The 19,175-nt window shown below is 44.0% G+C and overlaps 4 protein-coding genes across 7 annotated transcripts; 2 read left to right on the top strand and 2 right to left on the bottom strand.

Moving 5' to 3' along the window:
- Window positions 1-445: 445 nt before the first annotated feature.
- map2k4a (mitogen-activated protein kinase kinase 4a) lies at window positions 446-10,008 on the bottom strand. 4 transcript variants are annotated; one of them, XM_019889880.1, is made up of 14 exons: window positions 9,990-10,008; window positions 8,393-8,665; window positions 6,727-6,762; window positions 5,636-5,668; window positions 4,114-4,216; window positions 3,025-3,199; window positions 2,813-2,932; window positions 2,385-2,504; window positions 2,257-2,308; window positions 2,014-2,141; window positions 1,499-1,576; window positions 1,274-1,422; window positions 1,069-1,114; window positions 446-997 (listed from the first exon to the last, which is right to left on the bottom strand). In XM_019889880.1, the coding sequence occupies exons 2-14, from the start codon at window positions 8,535-8,537 to the stop codon at window positions 884-886; spliced, it is 1,299 nt and encodes a 432-aa protein (XP_019745439.1). In that variant the 5' UTR covers window positions 8,538-8,665; window positions 9,990-10,008; the 3' UTR covers window positions 446-883. The 4 variants fall into 4 exon arrangements, with proteins under 4 accessions (XP_019745439.1, XP_019745438.1, XP_019745441.1 ...); XM_019889879.1 differs by lacking the exon at window positions 9,990-10,008 and adding an exon at window positions 8,740-8,871; XM_019889882.1 differs by lacking the exons at window positions 5,636-5,668; window positions 9,990-10,008 and having other exon boundaries at window positions 4,114-4,204; window positions 8,393-8,862.
- Window positions 9,216-11,419, top strand: tmem220 (transmembrane protein 220). The gene is made up of 6 exons (XM_019889884.1): window positions 9,216-9,957; window positions 10,044-10,073; window positions 10,170-10,230; window positions 10,577-10,700; window positions 10,915-10,974; window positions 11,067-11,419. The coding sequence occupies exons 1-6, from the start codon at window positions 9,727-9,729 to the stop codon at window positions 11,197-11,199; spliced, it is 639 nt and encodes a 212-aa protein (XP_019745443.1). The 5' UTR covers window positions 9,216-9,726; the 3' UTR covers window positions 11,200-11,419.
- A 330-nt stretch (window positions 11,420-11,749) lies between these two features.
- LOC109527688 (protein SCO1 homolog, mitochondrial) lies at window positions 11,750-14,912 on the top strand. Its single transcript, XM_019889737.1, has 7 exons — window positions 11,750-12,029; window positions 12,364-12,483; window positions 12,982-13,072; window positions 13,196-13,393; window positions 13,721-13,813; window positions 14,237-14,352; window positions 14,681-14,912. Exons 1-7 carry the CDS (start codon window positions 11,874-11,876, stop codon window positions 14,813-14,815), a joined length of 909 nt encoding a protein of 302 aa, XP_019745296.1. The 5' UTR covers window positions 11,750-11,873; the 3' UTR covers window positions 14,816-14,912.
- Window positions 14,913-15,378: 466 nt separating this feature from the next.
- LOC109527709 (homeodomain-interacting protein kinase 2-like) lies at window positions 15,379-17,507 on the bottom strand. The gene has a single exon (XM_019889764.1). It carries the CDS (start codon window positions 17,256-17,258, stop codon window positions 15,636-15,638), a length of 1,623 nt encoding a protein of 540 aa, XP_019745323.1. The 5' UTR covers window positions 17,259-17,507; the 3' UTR covers window positions 15,379-15,635.
- Window positions 17,508-19,175: the final 1,668 nt, after the last annotated feature.

Raw genomic sequence — 19,175 nt, 5'->3', positions numbered from 1 at the left:
CATTAAAAAATATATCTACTATTATTAAATTAACGTTAGAAACTCTCGGTTGTTACTCAACTATTTGGTAAATACATTAACCGATAAATTATGTATCCTCTGGCGAATAATTGTATTACATATGACTAAACTAGTATGTGCAGCAGAGCTAAAGTACCGGTGTTGCATTGTGCATACATATCAACGGACGTTTTATAGATTGTACACATTATGCAGACATAGTAAACATCAATAGACATTTTATAAATTGTACACATCGGTCACCGCCACTGATATACTTCCCACCTTGCACCCATTGTATAGCACTGTGGCATAACGGCTTCTTTGTTCACCATACACTAATATATTTGTCCACGTTCATATTACACTGTTCAAAATGTATTTTATAGGGTGGAAATTATCAAGACACAATCATGAAGTCAAGGCATAACATCAAGTCATATGGTATCGATTATTCTTCTGGTCTTTATTTAGATTATCTCAGCATATCCTGGTTTACATCTTAAACAACTTGAGCCTCTTAACTCACTTCTGACATGACAAGTTTGAGAGGAGACCAAACACTTGATGCTTTCAATTCACACGCACATGCACTCAGCATGTTTCCAGCAGGAGGCAACATTTACTATTTCTCCATAATAATAATAATAATAATAATAATAAGCATTCATCTGGATCTAGTTGAGATGTTGCATCGCTGAGACACACTCACATCATGACGACTGTGCGTGTGCGTTTGTGAGTATGATGTGAAAGAGATGATCGTGTTTTTTTTTTTTTTTTACTCGCAGCTTTGCTTTGTTTTGCGTCTGGCTTGAAGTCTTTATTGTTGCAGTTAGATGAACGAATGGATGTGTGCGCGCATTCATTTTACTCGTGGTAATCAGTCCATGTAGGAAGGCGAGCTGGGAGAAGCCGGCATCTGATCCAGAAGTCTGCACACGTAAGCGGCCACGTCCACAGGACGCTCCTCGTACATCTGAATAAACGGATCTTTCTGGAAGAACGCATGCAAAAACATGATGTTAAGAATGCGGTTTCACATGTTGATAGCCGAAGTGAACTCACCAGCAGCTCTTTGTATTTTGGCCTTTTGGACTCGTCCTTGGTAAGGCTTCAAAGAAAGGAGAAAGTTATCATTACTACTATAGTCATTATAAAGTTGAAGAGCTACGTTTATCGGCCGCATTTTAGCATGCTGTCTACTCATAAAAACTTTTATTTTTGGAGTAATGATCATGACTTAAAAGAAAAAAAAATAGTGCGTTCTCACCACACGTTGACGAAGGAGATGAATTTGGGCGAGAAGCGCCTCTCGTCAGAGTTGCTGAGCTGCGGGGGGTCCCCCCGGACCACCTGAGTCAGCTGATCGAACACGCTGTTCCATTTGGGGTACGGGAAACGCCCTGTCGCCAGCTCGTACTGCAACACCACCACATGCACGCACATAGCAAGAAGAAATACTTCCGGATAGCCATCATCAAGAGTACAAGCTCACCAACGTGATTCCCAAACTCCAAACGTCCGAGCGCACGTCATAACCTTGCCGTGACGCACAGGGGTCAATTCGCTCGGGCTGCAAAACAAACACACACAAAACCCTTTACAAAACGCACAAAAAGTACACTCCACATAGAGTTGCAATATTATGTTAAGGTTTCAAGTCAGGGTTACAATTAAATACAATCCTTGAGGATAAATCAATTACGAACTTCAGGCACGTTAGCATGTTAGCGCATGCCCAAGTGGCATTGCGACGCTGGGTCGTGAAGCGTGTCATGATGATCAGAATATTGTGGAGGTGTGCCTCGATGGAGCGCAACCTCCCACAGCTGTCGTTGTTTTCTTCTTTTAACTACAAACTGGCTGAGCGACTCAACAGCACCACTGTAGGTTGAAGTCAAGTACTGCATTACAATGGGACTCGGGATCCACGACAGAAAAGTAATTGATGGAGCAGGGTGAAGCTAGCATAGAGCAACACATCTATTCCGGAACTCGTGTGACACTTACTGCCATATACGGTCGGCATCCGGCGTCGCGCGTTTTGGCGATGGAGTCCACCAACTGGCCGCTGATGCCGAAGTCGCACAGCTTGATGTTTCCGTTTCTGTCCAGGAGAATGTTTGACGGCTTGATGTCTGAACAACAACATCAAATACATAGTCGTTAATTCATAAATCGGAACAAAATAAAAGGACCTTGATTTCAAGAGGGCCTTCACACCGCTTGGCGCTCGGCCTTATTAACCCTTACCTCTGTGGATTATTTTCAAGTTTTCTTTGAGATGGTTAAGTGCTTTCACAGTCTGAAAGTAGGAAGAGGACGTTAAAAGTTAGGTCGGCAAGACTGATGATGATAATGACGGGGAGGTAATAACTCACGGCTAAAGTAATTTTCCCCAAGATTTCCTCAGGAATGACGTCGTCTAGTGAGCAGTACACAAATTTGTAGAACTTGTCTAAGGAGGTAGCCATGAGTTCCATGCAGATCCAGCAGTCGCCCTGCAACACAGGGAAGATTCCAGAACATTTGAGAAAATTCTACACAGCCTGGAGCATCCCAACCATCAACGGACACCACATCCGGAAAATATTCACAGCTCTCGTCCCGGCAATCGTTCTAGGCGTGACAGAAGGGAAGAGACGGTACTAGTTATAAGTTCAAGTACCAGTCCCAAGAGAAGGCTGAATTCATTGGAGAAGCTACTATTGTAGACGGAAGGTGCAAGTCGTGAGAGAAAATTGGAATCCGAAAAGAAGATTTCAGTCCCAAAAGCGGGCGTTTACTCAAGTCCGTCTCTGACACTGACCTCTCTGAAAAGAGCTCCGTAGAACTGCACGATGTAGGGACAATCGCTGCTGCGCATCACGACATCCAAGTCCATGAGGAGCTGCTTCTGCTCCTTCTCGTCCACCGTCGAGCGGATCCTCTGGAAAAGGTGGGCGGGGAATGATTCCAACTGTTGTCTAAGAACGAAAATGTATTTGAGGGCTGCACGAAAGGGATGACGGGTGCACCCACCTTGACCGCCATGATCTGGTTGCTGGGCTTGTGCACCATCTTGTTGACAGAGCCGTACGCCCCGCGACCGATCTCACCCAAGTCCTTCAAGTCTTCTGCCGTAAAGTCCCAAAGCTGCTCGGGCGACAGCTTCAGCTTGCCAGACGACTCGATGCTGTGCGTTCGCAGCCTCTCGCTAAGGTGGGAAAAATAACATGTCACGCGCACGTGTACCAGGAGAAAAATCAGTAAAAGTTGAATGGAGGCAACTGAGCAAGTTAAATGGTGGGCCACAATTTTTCATCAGCGCTACTGGGGGCCGCATAGGGCCATGCACTTCCTAACCAGATGGAGGGCAAAAATTTGATTTTAAATACGGACAAAATAGATGCATGCGTGCCAAATATATGCTCGTAATATATTTCATTTTTGAGAACAAATTTTAGGCGGCAGGGTGGTCGACTGGTTAGCACGTCCGCCTCACAGTGCCAAGTTTCAGGGTTCAAATCTGGTCTCCGGCCTTGCTGTGTGGAGTTAGCATGCTCTCCCCGCACCTGTGAGGGTTTTATTCGGGTGATCCAGTTCCCTCCCACATTCCACAAATATACCCGGTAGATTAATGGAACACTCTAAATTGTCCCAAGGTGTGATTGTGAGCGTGAATGGTTATTTGTTATTGTGTGCCCTGTGACTGGCTCACAACCAGTCCAGGGTGTCCCCAGCCTACTGCCCAAAGACAGCTGGGAAAAGCTCCAGCACACCCGAAACCGTCGTGAGGATAAAGCGGTTCGGATAATGGATGAAGAATACATTTTAAAAGACCCAGTGGAAGTGCAACAAAGACGTGTCTGCCATCCAGTGATTATTGGTGATATTATAACTTAAAGCTACTCATATTTTCATTTTCATAGCTTTTTCCAGTTCCAGGATTACCTCCACGCTTTTTTTTTTGTGGAAAACAGATTTAAAGTGTATCAGCGTTAAGGTAAAAAAAAAAAAAAAAGAATAAAAACGTAATTTAAAAAAAAAAAGATTTAGATTTAGAGTTATATGTTGAGGTGAGTAATGATTTTCAAGGATGACTGAAGTAACAAAGTGGTGGCGGCTCACATGTGAGGGTTCTGGAAAGGTTGTCCACCCGTGTTCAGTGCGAATCTGGTGGTGGGTTTGATGGGCGGGTTGGCAAAGTTCAGCTTGAGGGCTTTACGTTTACCTGAGGGGGTGGTGGGAAAAAAAAGCGGAGCAAAGTCAACAACTGTCAAAACGGTCTTTGAAGGCGACGAGACCGAAGAACATGAGGCAAATAAAAGATGAGTGAGGGATGCTCCATGCCGCGCTGACATCAAGTTAGTGACCACACACTAACAACAACAACCTCATTTTGGCCTGCGCTGACACATGCAAGAAGAAATGAGCGCTATCTAGAGGCAGGAACCAGCAAGTCACGCTGCATTCAGGTTCCAACCTCCCAAAATAACATCAAACCACCTCAAAAAGGCGCATTTCAGTCAGCATCAAAACTCTGCCAATGTTCTTTGACTTTTTCTTTGGCTTTGGAGAAGAAGAATAGAGACAGGAAGTTAACGTTTGTAACACACGAGAGGGGACATTTAATTTTCACTGGACTTTTTGATGTGTTCGAGACAGAGAGTTGCGAGTGTGGCGAGCTCAAGCATAAAATTCAACAAACATTAAATGTTGAGTTATTTAGCGACTTGTGAAAATGTTCTCTGTGGACGAGCTGTTCTCATATGTAGCCATTTTACACACACAAAAAATGTCATTTCCTGCTTTGTGGGGCTATCTGCTGGTCATTTTTCCTTCTGTTTCAGTTTCCTCGGCGTGTGCCAGTGGGCAGGGGCTCCTGCTGGCAATCATAATCAGCAGTACCTGCCAGCAGTACTTCCCATCTTCCACTTGTTTCCACGAAGTATTACCTTCTGCTGAGCCAAGGAAAGTGATGTAAATATTCTGTGGCTGCTATTTGTTATTGATTTGAATAAATTCAGATTAAGGGGGCAGCACGGTGGTCAACTGGTTAGCATGTCCTCCTCACAGTGCAGAGGGGCAGGGTTCGATTCCAGCTACGGCCTTCCTGTGCAGAGTTTGTATGTTGTTCCCATGCCCGTGTGGGTTTTGTCCGGGTATTCCGGTTTCCTTCCACATTTCGAAAATATATATGGCAGGCTAACGGAACACTTTAAATTGTCCCGAGATGTGATTGTGAGCGAGAATGGTTGTTCGTCTATGTGTGCCCTGCGATTGGCTGTCAACCGGTTCAGGGTGTACCCTGCCTACTGACTGAAGACAGCTGGGATAGGTTCCAGCACACCCCGCGACCCTAAGAAGCGGATTAGAAAATGGATGGGTTAATATTATTGTGGTAGTCTTCGAAATGTACTGTTTTTGATTGTACACTTATTGACGATAGATGGATAATTTACATTTTATCTTGTAGCCTGCCAGGAAGTAGACGGGTCCTGTGGCACAAGCCTGCTCTCGACATGGATTAGCAGCGAGCAGCAGAACACACACACACACACACACACATCCACACAAATATTAGAAGTTGTGAGCGCGCGCACACAGACACACACAAACGCACGCACACACACAGTGATGTTGGTCTTACTTGGGGGGGCTCCAGACAGGTTAATCTGAAAGCCTGGAGGCGAGAACACAACGTTTACTTCCTGTTCAACAATTTCTTGTTTGGATCGACATGCACGTGCAACATCCAACATGGCCAACGCGGAGGCGTGAGGGTGAAGCGGGCGAACAGACGTGAGAAATGATAAATAATTTATAGAAAGTGGCCGGAGGGTGTTCTCCTTGTGGCCAGTCTCACCGTCGTTGCGCATTAGCGAGCGTTAGTTAGCAGCATGGAGTGAAAAGTCAGAGTAGGATGAGAAAACATGGAATCATCACATTGTACAGGAACACTGAAAGTAGTCTTTGCAATAAATCGTCATCACCAAGAGCTCCCCGCTTGGGGAAAAAAAAAGGACCCCCCGAAACCAGTTTACTTCAACTTGCAAACCAAAGCAAAGAAGGAAAAGGTTGACTCCCATCACCGCGTCTGATCATGAAAATACGGTTACATGACAGCTAGTCACCATAATATCACGATTCTCAATCATATGATAATAGCCCGCTAGCCATCGATGGGATGGGAGCATGTGGGGGGCTGACGTATACTCCCCTCACAAAAAAGTTTTTTTATTTAACCCTTTCATGCACCCTGCAACCTGCTAACATGATAAGCTGTCCACTGTAGTAACCGCTGTCCCTGAAAAGGGTGAATTTATTTCATCCAGTACCAAATGGCAGTGGTTGGTGACCACCGGTGTCGGAGGTGAGGTAGCCATTAAATATGATGGTCCACATTGACTGACAAAGAAGAATCTATCAGTCTAAATCAACAAGGCCGTTGTTTATCACAATTTTATATCATCATATGTAGAAAGCTGGATGAGCATCCTGCAAGTGGGGTGATTCCATCCTTCTTTTTGTTTCTTATCAACCTATTAAAGATCACTAGTCGTGTTATTTTCTCCCTTTTATTGTGGATTCAAGATTAACATGCAACTACATAACCAGAGAAACCAAGCCATCATGGCAAGAATGTGAAATTAGTCACAGATAAGAAGTGGGTCAGTAGGAAGGCTCATCTCTTGTTACCTACACGAACTTGCAGTCAATTCAATGAAATGGGAGTATTACCTGTTTCACTCTGACACCTCCAGCACGTGTTGGCATCTGAAAAATGGGAACATTTTGCATCAGGTCCTTCATTTGACACAGCGTGTTTAAAGATAAACGTTCAACAAAGCTTCAACTTGTATGAAAGTGAAAAGATGACATTTTGGATCAATTCATAAATTTGAGATTGAATCAAGAAAGATGCATAAACAATGATAAGCGCTTCATTGCAAGGCAAGCCTACCAAAAGCCAAGGTGAGAACTGGCTCACTTCATATTTCTCACTTCATATGGTATCTGATAGCTCGATATGACGTGCTCTCAACCGGTGTGGCTGTGAAAGTTTCTGGATGAGGTTGGCGTGTAAAAAAATGGACTCGTCGCCCAGGGTCAACTCCTCAAGTGCCACCGAGTGTGTTCAAGTGCCTGAAGAATGAAGCCAAGTTTAGACACAACCGGAGTCGTGAATGTCAAGGGTGTTGCAGTTTCATCGGAGATGACTCCACAGCAATTAAGGAAGCAAAGATATCGATGTCATTGTAAACAGATGTTCAGAGAACATTTATCAAAGTGAATTGCTTTTAAATTGTGCATTTATGGAAGGTAGTTGTCCGGGCTCCACCAAGAGGAAACAAGGGAGGTCACAGTTATAAAAACCAAAAATGACTCAAAAGAAATATTCAGGTAGTATGTGGAATTGTACTTATTGGTTTGCGAGATGTGATTCGGTGGCGTCTCCTTGCTTAGTGCCCCATGGGACTGTTTTGGTTCAGGGAGTAGCCAAACACCCAAGCGAACTCCTAGTTTAATTGATCAAAAAGAATTGGAAGGACTATCATAACATGACAAAAAAAAAAAAAAAAGGCTGAAGCATACATGCCCGAATTCATAAGGAAATTGGTTATTTAGAGACATGATGGCGGCGCGGACACCCGCAGCGTCTCCTCTTGTTTTATGTTGAGAGGGAAGAAATTTATGTTACACATACAGCACATTTGACAATAAAGTTGTATTCCATTCAATTCAATTCCTTGAGTCGGGCCCCGATGACTGTCAGGAAAAGAAAATGAGCTTAAGACACCACTTTCTCTGACTGATATGAAAATAAGTGGATGTCTATTATAGTGGGACATGAGAAAAAGTCTAAAATAATAATAATAGCCACCCTAGGCACCACTTTCATTGATGATTCGATGAAATGAAAGCATCTCAAGGCCCAATACCCCAAATTTACAAGGATGTGAGCCATTTGGGCAAATCCCCCCAGTTAGACGGATGGACATTAATTTAAGTCACGAATATCAAGGATGTTGCGGTTTAAACAGGGTTGTCGCAACGCCGATTGAGTACCCTCGCGTTGATGAAGCGAATACGTAAATAACAATAGAAATAGACGTTCAGAAAATATTTGGCAAGAGATTTGTTTTGGCAGCGCGCAGTTTTTGAACGGAGTTTGGTATAACTCTGTTGAACGTACAGGTAATGCGATATATTGTAAATGTTTGTTGGTGATATTTGATCCGGCGGCCGCTCCTTGTAACGCCCCCCTCCCTCCGCGGGAATGTTCTCAGTCCAGGAGAGCAGCCGGCCGGAGCCCCCCGCGGCTAATACCCGAGCTAGAGTTCACCTTCGCCGGGATTCATCCATCCGTCCACTGGCTGGCTCACTCGCCCACTCACTCACTCACCCTGCAGGCTGCTCACGCTGCTAATATGCTGCAAAGCCTGATGGTGGCCAGCAGCGGTGGCGTTCACCGTGCCGCCGTTGTTACTGCTGGCCGCGGAGGTCTTGTTCGGACCGGGACTCGCCATTGTTGTGTGTTTAAATTCCATCAGCGGCGCCGGGCCGGCGGCGGCGGCTGTCTGGTTGTCGAGCTGCCTGGCTGCGCTCAGACGCCTCTCCTGCTTCGGCCCACGATCAATACTGTCCGCTCCGCAGCACCATGCAGCCCCCCGGGAGGCTGTTGGCCGGTGTGGAAGCCGGTAGAAATTGAGAGATTGTGGTTGAGAAACAGCTTGTGAGGAAGCTAGCTACCTGTGAAGGAAGGTGGCGCTCACAACAACATCAGCGAGGCGAGGCGAGGCAAAGCTAAACTAAGCTAAGCTAAGCGAGGAAGCTTGCAGCGATCAGCTGACCAAGTGACATTGACATCTCTCTCACCCCCCCCCTTCTCTTTTTTCACACGAACAAATCGTTTTTTTCAAATTAAAATGCCTTAATTATTTTTTATTCAGTGACACTAAAATATACTATTTCCCAGGATACTGCTGTATTTTTTCATGTTACACTTTAGAAATACTTTTTTTTTTTTTTACATGCATTGTTGGGGGATGTTCAAATTCTGACCCGTGACCGCCCACGCGCACTAGCTAGCAAATTAGTAAAAAAAAAAACAAAAAAAAACGGACATAGTTTTTACTCTTACTTGCTTTTGGAAACAAGTAACATGTCTTGTTACCCATTTTGTTTACATTTATGTATTTTTTTTTTTGATCAGTTGACGTTGCTTTTTATTTTGGGTTTTTATTTGGATTGTCCACACATGTTATTTAACCAAAACAAACTCGGAAGGGAGGCTAAAAAAACTTTAGAAACAAGCATTTTAACGTTTTTTGACAGTGACACGCCTTTTACACTGGCTTTTGTTGATTGACGCTTGACATGTCAACGCCCCACGACACGAGCCAACCACACACTCGCTAACCAAACAAACCCGGAAGTGAGGCTAAAAATAAACTTTAGACCGAGGCCTCACTTCAAGTCTGCCAAAAGTAACTTTAGTATGGGAGGTTAATTAATTTAAATTATAACAATAATAACTTTCAAGTTTCGTTTAAGGCTCATTTTTAGGCCTATTTTGAATGTGTGTTAAATTCACCATCACAAGCTAGTCTCTCCGCTCAAACTTGATTAATAAAATCCAAGATGACGTAATTGTCTTGATTGCTCAAACTAACTTTATTAAGACAAAGTCCAGTATTTTACGAACGAGGTGCCAGTACAGTTGGGCGCTAGCGATGAATGAACCAAACGAACATGGACGACAGTGAAAAGGCAAATTATAGTCCGATCCCAACCAGCGACTCGGCGGGGACCCTTGAAAAAGGACGCCTGGATGTCTCGTGCGGGCGGCCGCAGACGAGGATGGCTCTCCAACTCAACACGTACACGGCGACCACCTGGATGCTTGTTGTTTGGCGAGCGTGCAATGGGATGATGGCATTATTCTTTGGCTTGGCGACGTACGTACAGGTGAGCTTGTATACTTGAACAAAGTTACTCACGTTGAAACAACAACAACAGCAGCACCACCGTGAACTTTTGTCTGTGTTGGACAGATCAACGACCCGGATGCCGCTTTGTGGATGGTAAATAATAAAGACATAAAATAAAACATAAATGTAAAACCTTCAAGTCGAGTTTTTCGGAAATAGTAATCGCTTTGCGCAATGTTTCTGTTGTAGGTGGGCTATGGCATTCCTGCCTTCCTCTGTGCGCTCATTGGGCTCAAACCCCACGTGACAGGTACGCAAAGCATTGATACCTCAATCTGATTGGCCCGTTGCTGCCGTAGTCAGCGTTGACCATCGCCATTTTGGATGTGGCATGTCTGCCTCCGCGACTCAACGCAAGGAATTGAATTTAATAAGGACATCCTACAAATTGATGCCTCTCGTTCATTGTTGCGGGAATCCGCAGGATTTAATTTGTATTAATATAAGTATTGTACACAGGATTTAATAGTGTAAACCACAGTCAGCAATCTCTGTAGGCAAAAAGTTAAAATAGCCAAATACAATGAAAAGTAAATGTTCCTTCCAATTAAATCTCAACTTTTGATTGCTCTGTGCTGCTGTTTCTGTTTTTGCAGAGATGTTAGCATGGAGGCGTGTGGCTGACTTGCACATAATGCTGTGCACTGGCATGCTCCTCATCATTGGATGGAAGCTTTACAGGCAGAACACAACAGGCCTCTTCCAAGAAGAGGAGGCCAGGTAGGTGAAGAGTATGCAATGAACCCCCAGACCTGCCCGCATTATGGGACCATCTACGTTTTCAAGTGATCATAATACATACAGTATAACTATTTATTTATTTCGAATAATGTAGTAATTAAATTAAAATACACGTTGAAAACATGTACGCCTCATAATCATATCTATCTATCTATCTATCTATCTATCTATGTATTTATTTATTTATTTTTAGAGAGTTTGGTGGTGTGGTGTTGACGATTTTGTGGCTTCTGCTGTGTCGTCACTCCGGAAGGTGCAGTCAACTCAACCACATTAACACGTCACAGTTTTATGACAATATCTTGACGTTTGATTGACTTACATCCACCTTTTGTGGTCCTCCAGGTCGGCGGTGGGCAAGTTGAGAGTGTCGGCCGCCATTCTCGTCACACTGTTTCCATTTGTGTGCTGGTTTTACTTCCATGTCCACGAGGAGCTACGTGCCAACTGGCCGTCACACTGCAAGACTGCACTGTAATGGCAACAAAAGGACATTTTATTTGGTGTATGACTGAAAATTGTAAACTAATAACAGTGTTTTATGAAGCAAGGCGTTTTAATGTATTTTATAAATTGTATTTAATTAAAAAAAAAATTCTATGATTTAATAAGTTACAAGTAGTTTGTTCCAGTTATGTAATTGTCCAGTGATTGTGTGCTCAGTACAAGCATTATTAAAGTTAGTAAAAGGGAAACTATTTTTGTGCAGATTTTTTTCCATTATTATCCAAATGAATATTGCATAAAATTGACAGTAAATTTCATGTTGTCTTTTTGTACGAAGGACTGTTCACTTTGTCTATTTTTTTTTTTTTTACTTTATATAAAGCAGTTGAATCAGAGTTTCTACATTTAAGTTTTTTGGTATCCATACTTGGAGTCAGTAATTGTGCCACCTCTAATTACCGTAAAACGTTTGACTAAATTAACAGTGGTAGTTACATTTACATCCTCTAGAGGGCAGCACAGAAACTTAAACGAATGGCTAACACGAAGAAGACACCACGTCTGTCTCCCGTTGATCTGAGAGCAGCCTTGGCGTCTATTATGACCTCTGGCGCTTGAAAGATCTGATCTGAGACCAGCACTTTTAACGGGCGAGTTCCGGTTTCTCTTTGGTCACATTTTGTAAACTTGCAGGTTCGGTAAAAGATGTCACTAAGGGTTATGTTTTACCATCTGGGCTGCAAACGGTTTGGCGGTTATGATCAAGTCTTACAAAGCGTCAGATATTTCCACCGACTCATACGAAGAGACCTCGAACCGATGCGCACGCTGTCACCGCCGCCGACAAGTGTCTGCTGCCGAGTAGGTCATTTCACAATTTCACCACCAAAGTCCGTTCAGAAAAGTGTCAATTTAACGTTCTGCTCTCGATTGACGCTGTCAGAGTGCTTTTGATGGAAAAGTATGTCTATTACTTTGGTTTTACAACTATACGGCACAATGTCGAAAGCTGTTTATTATATTGTCCGTGCAATTTTAGCGTATTAAAAGCTTTAGTGTCCTTGGTTGAATGTTGATTTGTTCACACTGCTGTAGTGTGGCTATATAGCAGCACGTGCTCAAGATTTATAATTACATAGTTAATTTGTTAGACAGGTGAACATGTCAGATAACTCATCCCTAATTTGATTGACAGGTGAATGTGAGGCAGTGGCACTCCTGCCTAGCAACACGATATCAACATCTGCAAAGCGCCAAGTGGTTTTCCACGCTTCCTCCACCGCCTTCATCGCGGGACAAATCCAAAAAGTCTGGGGTGGGTCTTTTTGTTCGTAAAATTTCTTGACAAAAGTCACCTTCCATCATTCAGATGCGTTGTTATTTCTGTAAGCTGTCTACAGTGAACCCGTTTATCACGGACAGTAAATTCCATAGCACCCACCATTGGTGAAAATTTGTGAGATAGAGCAAAAACATTTGTTATTGTTTTACTCCCTCAACATGCGTTAAATCTTGAAATGTGCACATTTTTGACGTTGCATGAAGCTTGCGGCGGTAGGGCTCAAAATGAAAATGAAATGAAGTGTCACTACATGAATGAATTTTTACTGCATTTGAATCTGTAGTTATTTTTTTCACAGAATTTTTGAACACAAAAAGCTGTGAAAAAGAGTCACTCTGTGGGTAGATGAGTTCTGAAAAAAACAAAACGTGATGATGCAGGCGTTCTTTCACTGTCTTTGTTTCAGTACATTAACGATTGAGATCATAGCCTGGAAATGTTGAAATAATGGTGTGAATTTTTCCTGTAAAGCCCGTGACGTGGAAATCTTTAGCAGTAACTTTCGCCATCGGGGGAGCTCTGCTCGGTGGGATGAAATACTTCAAAAGTGAAAAAGAAGAATGTAAGTTACCGCGTACATGTTTACACGTGCCTTGGCTTACGAGCTTTGGCACGAAACAAATTAAATCCGTAAGTCAAGGCAGCACCGCATTGAGGTGTCCCTAACGATGCAATGGGGTTGCAGTGATGGAAAAAGAGCGGAACAAGTCGATGGGGCGACCGGCGCTGGGCGGACCGTTCTCGCTGGTGGACCATAACAGGAAGTCGGTGAGCAGCGATGACTTCCTGGGCCAGTGGGTGTTGATCTACTTCGGGTTCACGCACTGTCCTGACATCTGCCCCGACGAGCTGGAGAAGATGATGGAAGTGGTGGACGAAATTGGTAAATAAGATTCCTGTGATTCCGGTCGTGCGCCACCATAGGTTAATGGTGATCTACTTTTTTAGTGAGATTTTTTACATACACATACACGTGAAACTGATAGGATGCTTAGGGTGCAGTGTACACTAACACAAAAATATATTATTCAGAATGCACGGAGACGCACAAATCTACAATTACCGGTCGACCACGGTCGACTGATTGGGCATTCCTGGCAATCGCTTAACAATACAGGATAGCCGGCGTTCACTGTACTCGTGATCCAGGAGCAATGGCAGGCGGTTCTGATCCAATTATAATGCCTTGTTTGTTTGTTTTTTAATCCAGACAAAATCAAGTCTCTGCCCAAGCTGACGCCCATCCTCATCACCATTGACCCTGACAGGGACACCCCGGAGGCCATGGGGGCCTACGTCAAAGGTACGGCGTCGTGTCAGAAACATGACCAAACAGAAGAGAAACAATTGATTACTGCTTGATCTTTGGATATGGACTGAAAGAAAAAAAAATTGAGGAATACACCGTTAGTTCCCTGGCATGTGGGCAAGGAGAGCCACACTCGCTGTTTATTGATCTTGCAGTCAAACACAAAAATCGAAACTGATACTCACGAGGTGCTGCTGTAGACCACAACTCACGCCCAGATGCTCACACACAGACCAACCGGCCAAGCTGACTTCCGCAAATTGTCACAGCAGACTTGACGTCACTTGAGACATCCTGACTCGACTTCTTCCGTATATGGCTCAGCAATTAATAATAATAATAATAATAATATGCAAAACCTTTGGGGGCTTTTCACGTCGGTAATGCTTATTAATTGTTGTCCACGTGTTTTTCTAGAGTTTTCTCCGAAGTTGATAGGCCTGACGGGGACGACGGCTCAAGTGGAGCAAGTGTCGAGAGCTTACAGAGTTTACTACAGTCAAGGACCCAAAGACGAAGACAACGACTACATCGTGAGTGACCGCCAACAATCATGGAATAATGTCTGTCGCTCGTAGTATGCAGATGTCAACCAGTGCAGTTTTGACTCACTAGTTCCGTGTAGTTGTCCTACTAGTTTGCCTAACATGACACTAGTAGAATGGCTGTATGTGTGCTGCCAACTGTGTTTTACTAGTACTACTACTGGAAAAAAATCTTAGTTATTGATGATTATTTATTTTGAGTAAAATGTACTCCCCTTGAACTGGATATCAAGGATGTCGACAATGCTGTTGAGTCGGGGAATTCTCTCCTTTTTCCATATGTGGCATTGTTTGACATGTTTGTGGCGTTTGTCAGGTGGACCACACCATCATCATGTACCTGGTCGGACCTGACGGACACTTTGTGGACTATTTTGGTCAGAACAAAAGAAACACGGAGATCTCCAACGCCATCGCAGCTCACATGAGGAAGTACAAGACGGAGAAGTGATTGGACACCAAACGGGACAAATAAACGCTAAACGAGAATGAAAAGTAGGTTTTGTTGTTGGTGTAAAAAAATGAAAATATATTTATCAAAATTTGTACCAGACTCCTTGTCTTTTGTCCTGAACACAATAGCTCCTTGCACGCATTTTATTTTGTTTTTTTCAATAAACGGCTAAAAGCGCATTGCCGACTGGCTCTCCTTGCCCACCTGCAAGGGCATTACAGTCCATTAATTGCTGTATTTATTTTTTCTCACTGCACTCAAGCAGTGGATTATCTGATGCTAGCATGGCCCACAAGAAAAAGCAAAAAACTGTCAAAGAGACAGCTCACAACTTGGAATAACAAAAGTTTGTAAGTCTAGGTACCACTGTATACTCAATCATGTTTCAGCTAAATCACAGGATCAGCACTTGCTTGACAGGCAGTCGTTTGTTAGGTTAAAAAAAATTAGAAATATGAAGGCGATGTCATTTCACCCTTTTAGGGACAGCGGTTACTGCAATGGACAGCTTATCAGGTTACGGGGTGCATGAAAGGGGTGGGAAAAAAAACCCACACTAGCTTCTGCTTCCCAGTTTGCTTGGACCGGCGTTCCATGTGACACTGAAAGTTCCATCAAATGAGGGACTTGTCACAAAATGACCACAAGGTTCATGTTCGTATCAGTTGAGTCTGATAGAGAAGATCACATCTGTAAGCAGTTGGCAAAAACGCTCGTGGAGTCCTCCTGATTTCCAGACCTGGCTTTGACTTTGGCTTTGGAATTGGTTCCAGTCTGTCGGTCAAGAAGCAAAGCTCCTTTATTCTCCATCAAACACTCAAGAGATGTCATCCACTTCTCCATCCGCATCATCCTCCTTCGCTGATTCGTAGTTGTCTACCTCTGAATCTTCAGGTTCCACCAGCCCACCTGGTTCTTCACCTCCGAGGCTCAAAACTCCACCAGGATTGTGCCCACCTGGCTCTTCATCACCATCGATGTCCATCACTGCACCAGGGTTGCCATTGAGGTTCTTCATACCACATAGATCCACCGACGCAAGAAGACCTTCTCCATCATATTCCACCACTCCATCATCAGCATCCAACCATCCATGTTCTTCACCATCAAAGTACAAGGTCTCACTAAGTTTGTGTTCTACTCCTTCGAGGTTTTTTGCACTATCAAGAAGCTCCACATCATGACCAATGAGCCATCTGCCACCCACGGCTTCGTGAGTTTCGTCTTCACCGTCGAGTTCCTCCACACCGCGAGGCTCCTCGTCTCCGTAGCCTTCATCACTGCCTCTGACGGCGATGTAGTCGTCGACGGGCGCAACGGCCATGTGGGCGAGAGTGGTCTCCTTGTAGGCACAGTCATCAATCAGGTGAGTCATGGTCACGAAAGCGTGATTGAGGCCTTGCCTGGGCGTGGCTCTGCTTCCGGCATCCACGCTCAGGAACCACTTCAGGAGGCACACGAACTTGAGCCAGTCGTCGTACTCCACGGTGGAGCTGCTCTGCAGGAATCTCATGGCCAGGTCTTCAAATGAGGACCCCAAGTCTAGATTAAATCGAAATATGGCCGGCTCGGTGCTTGCCGACAAGACTGTCCAGTGCTCGTCCTCGCTCACAGTGAAGTAGTCGCTGCTGTACTTGCCCTCATTGAGAAGATGATCCGGAGGCTGACCAAGGAGCTGACAAATGGTTTCCATGCTCCCTCGAAGAGACGGCCAATCAAAGAGCTCGAATCCAAAGAAGAGGTAAGCGATGGTACACCCCAGAGACCATATGTCGATGGCCTCAGACAGGGGCAGACCCAAGGTCACCTCTGGGGCTCGGTAGGCCTCGGCCTGCAGAATCATACCCACGTGCACCGACGTGATTGGTCGCGCCAAGCCAAAATCAATCAGCTTGACTCGGAAGGGCAGTTTCTTATGGTCTACTAGCATGACGTTGTCTGGTTTCAAGTCCGTGTGAGTGATTCCTAACGCCTGCAGGGCCTCAAATGCCATCAGGAGCTGTGAAGTGACCGGTCGGATTTGGTGGAGGTTGAGCGGTGTCATGTTTCTTTCCGTCATCAGGTCCTCTAGGCTCTGGTCCAGCATTTCAAAAACCAGATACGGGTAGTCCTGGAAAACGAAGTGTTCAATGAACCTCACCAAGCTGTTCCTGTTCTTGTCCAGGAAGCGGATCTTCTGCAGGGCTTGCACCTCCTGGTGGAAGTTGTTCATGTTGCATCTTTTCATGAGCTTGACAGCCACACGGTCCGACGTGTTCAGGTTGAAGCACTTGGCCACAATTCCGTAGCGTCCCTCTCCCAGCACACTCAGAACCTTGTAGCTGTAGCACTTGCTGGAGAAGACCTCATCATAAACCTGCTGAGGGCTGTCACACTCTTTGTGTTCTGTGGACATGTCTGACATTTTGGCGGAAGTCTCTTTCTTGTGCCTCCCAAACATGACCAAAAAAAAAAAATAATAATAATAATAATAATAATTAAAACAAAAAACAAAAAATGGAGCTCATTTGAACTTACAAGCGCAGTAAGCGCGCAGACAAACAGACAAACGCAACCCCTTTGTTGGTGATGCGCAACAGGGCTTCAACCCCTCAAGCACCGATGTCACAAGCTGCTTGTGTGATGTGGTGACATCATCACAAGGGTGGGATACACCCAGTGCACTAATACTACAGTATACACAGTAACTACCCTTTATCAACCATTTTATTTATTTAGATACTCCTATTTTATGATTATACAATACAGCATTCCCCTGCTCTTCGTGGAGGACGGGGACTGCTGCGAAAAATGAAAATCCATGAGTAACTGACGTGCCTCCTGAAAATCTTTCATACTTGTTTGCTTATAGGTGGCACAAGAGAGCATCAAAGCTCCTCACATCACATCAACATAGTTGTCGGCCTCAAGATGCTACAAGATGGTGACAAAGTAGTACTTTTATTGCTTTCACCTGAGCACAAAAACAGCAAATGGCTGTTTGTTTGTTTTTTTCTCAGCGAATACCAGAGGATGTGTGCCAAAAACAATTTGCCGCCTGGTGAATTTGAGAGTAGTAAATGCAAATATGCGGGGCTCACAGTACAGTGTATTTTTCTTTCTTAAAAACTGGACATCATTTGCTTCAGAAAATCTGGAAAGTGAAGGTGATGTCATTGTTCCTAAAAACCCGTCTGCCAGGAATTCTGATCCAAAAACACACACACACAAAAAAAAAGAAAGTTTCCAGTCCTCTTCATGTTCCAATACTGAAGTATTAAAATAACCCGACAGGCTGCGCAGCTGCTACGTTCCTCCATTGGAGGGCGGATTAGTAATGCAAACATTCTCCTTTTCGACACGGAGCGCTTTGACTTCTGAACTAATCACTGCCTTTCAAAAAGTCATTCTAACTGTCTGCAGGGCATTCGGAGTCTAAATCACTTCAGTCGTTCGAATAGGCGACTCAATGGGTTCACATGCCACTCACTTGCAGTACTGCTGGGAAGTAACCAAGTACAAATACTTTGGGACTCTACTGAAGTCAGTTTGTCAGGCATCTATCCGTTATTTGATTATTTATTTTGGGATAACAAATTCTTCCATGTTTTGTTGTTTGTTTGTTTTTTTTGGTTTGTTTTTTTTTCCAAGTCATTCCATGCAAATTAACAGGAATCTACAAATTTTAAGGTTGGTTCTTAGTACAGTAAAGTTCAGATTTTATGTTTGAGTACAAGCCTGACTAAACCAACTAAATTTCACACATTGGCTGACGAGTTTTTCAAGTTCGGAGGCATCGATTAGTCCATTTTTGTGAGCCAACTTTGTGATTGTAAAATGCAGCTCTTCAACTCAGATCAACATAGTTCCCTGATAGCCTGCCGATGAGCTGATCACTGAATTTGGTGTGTTGGAGGAGGGAAACATCTAAAAAATGCAGGATGGCGGCCCTCGGGACCGGAGTTTTGAGACCTAGGGTCAAAATGAAGCTCTTCAGTAGTTCCTTGACACAGTGATACCACAAGATGGCACCAAAGTAAGGCTTTTATCATTTTGGTTTAAGCACATAAAAAAAGAAAATTGGTGAGTTTTCAGCAACTAAGAGAGGAGAGGTTGAGGGAAAAAAACGGTGTACTGTATTTTGTTTTTATATAAAACTGAACGATTTTTCTTGATTATAACCCCATTACACAGAAAGGAGAGGGCTGTAATGGATTCATGGCAATTCAATATCATTTTAAAAGGGTAAACTGATTTGAAACTCGGGCAAGGAATAAATTAAACTCAGTCAAGGCACCATTGTGGCACAAATAATGGCGCACCGATAACAATCAGGATCTATTAGGATGACCGATTGCTGATTGGTCGAGTGCGTATT

Source organism: Hippocampus comes, unplaced genomic scaffold (assembly GCF_001891065.2).
Source record: "Hippocampus comes isolate QL1 unplaced genomic scaffold, H_comes_QL1_v1.1 scaffold326, whole genome shotgun sequence".
Taxonomy (NCBI): domain Eukaryota; kingdom Metazoa; phylum Chordata; class Actinopteri; order Syngnathiformes; family Syngnathidae; genus Hippocampus; species Hippocampus comes.
Note: the sequence above shows the minus strand (reverse complement) of the source record. Positions and strands in the feature narration are given on the sequence as shown.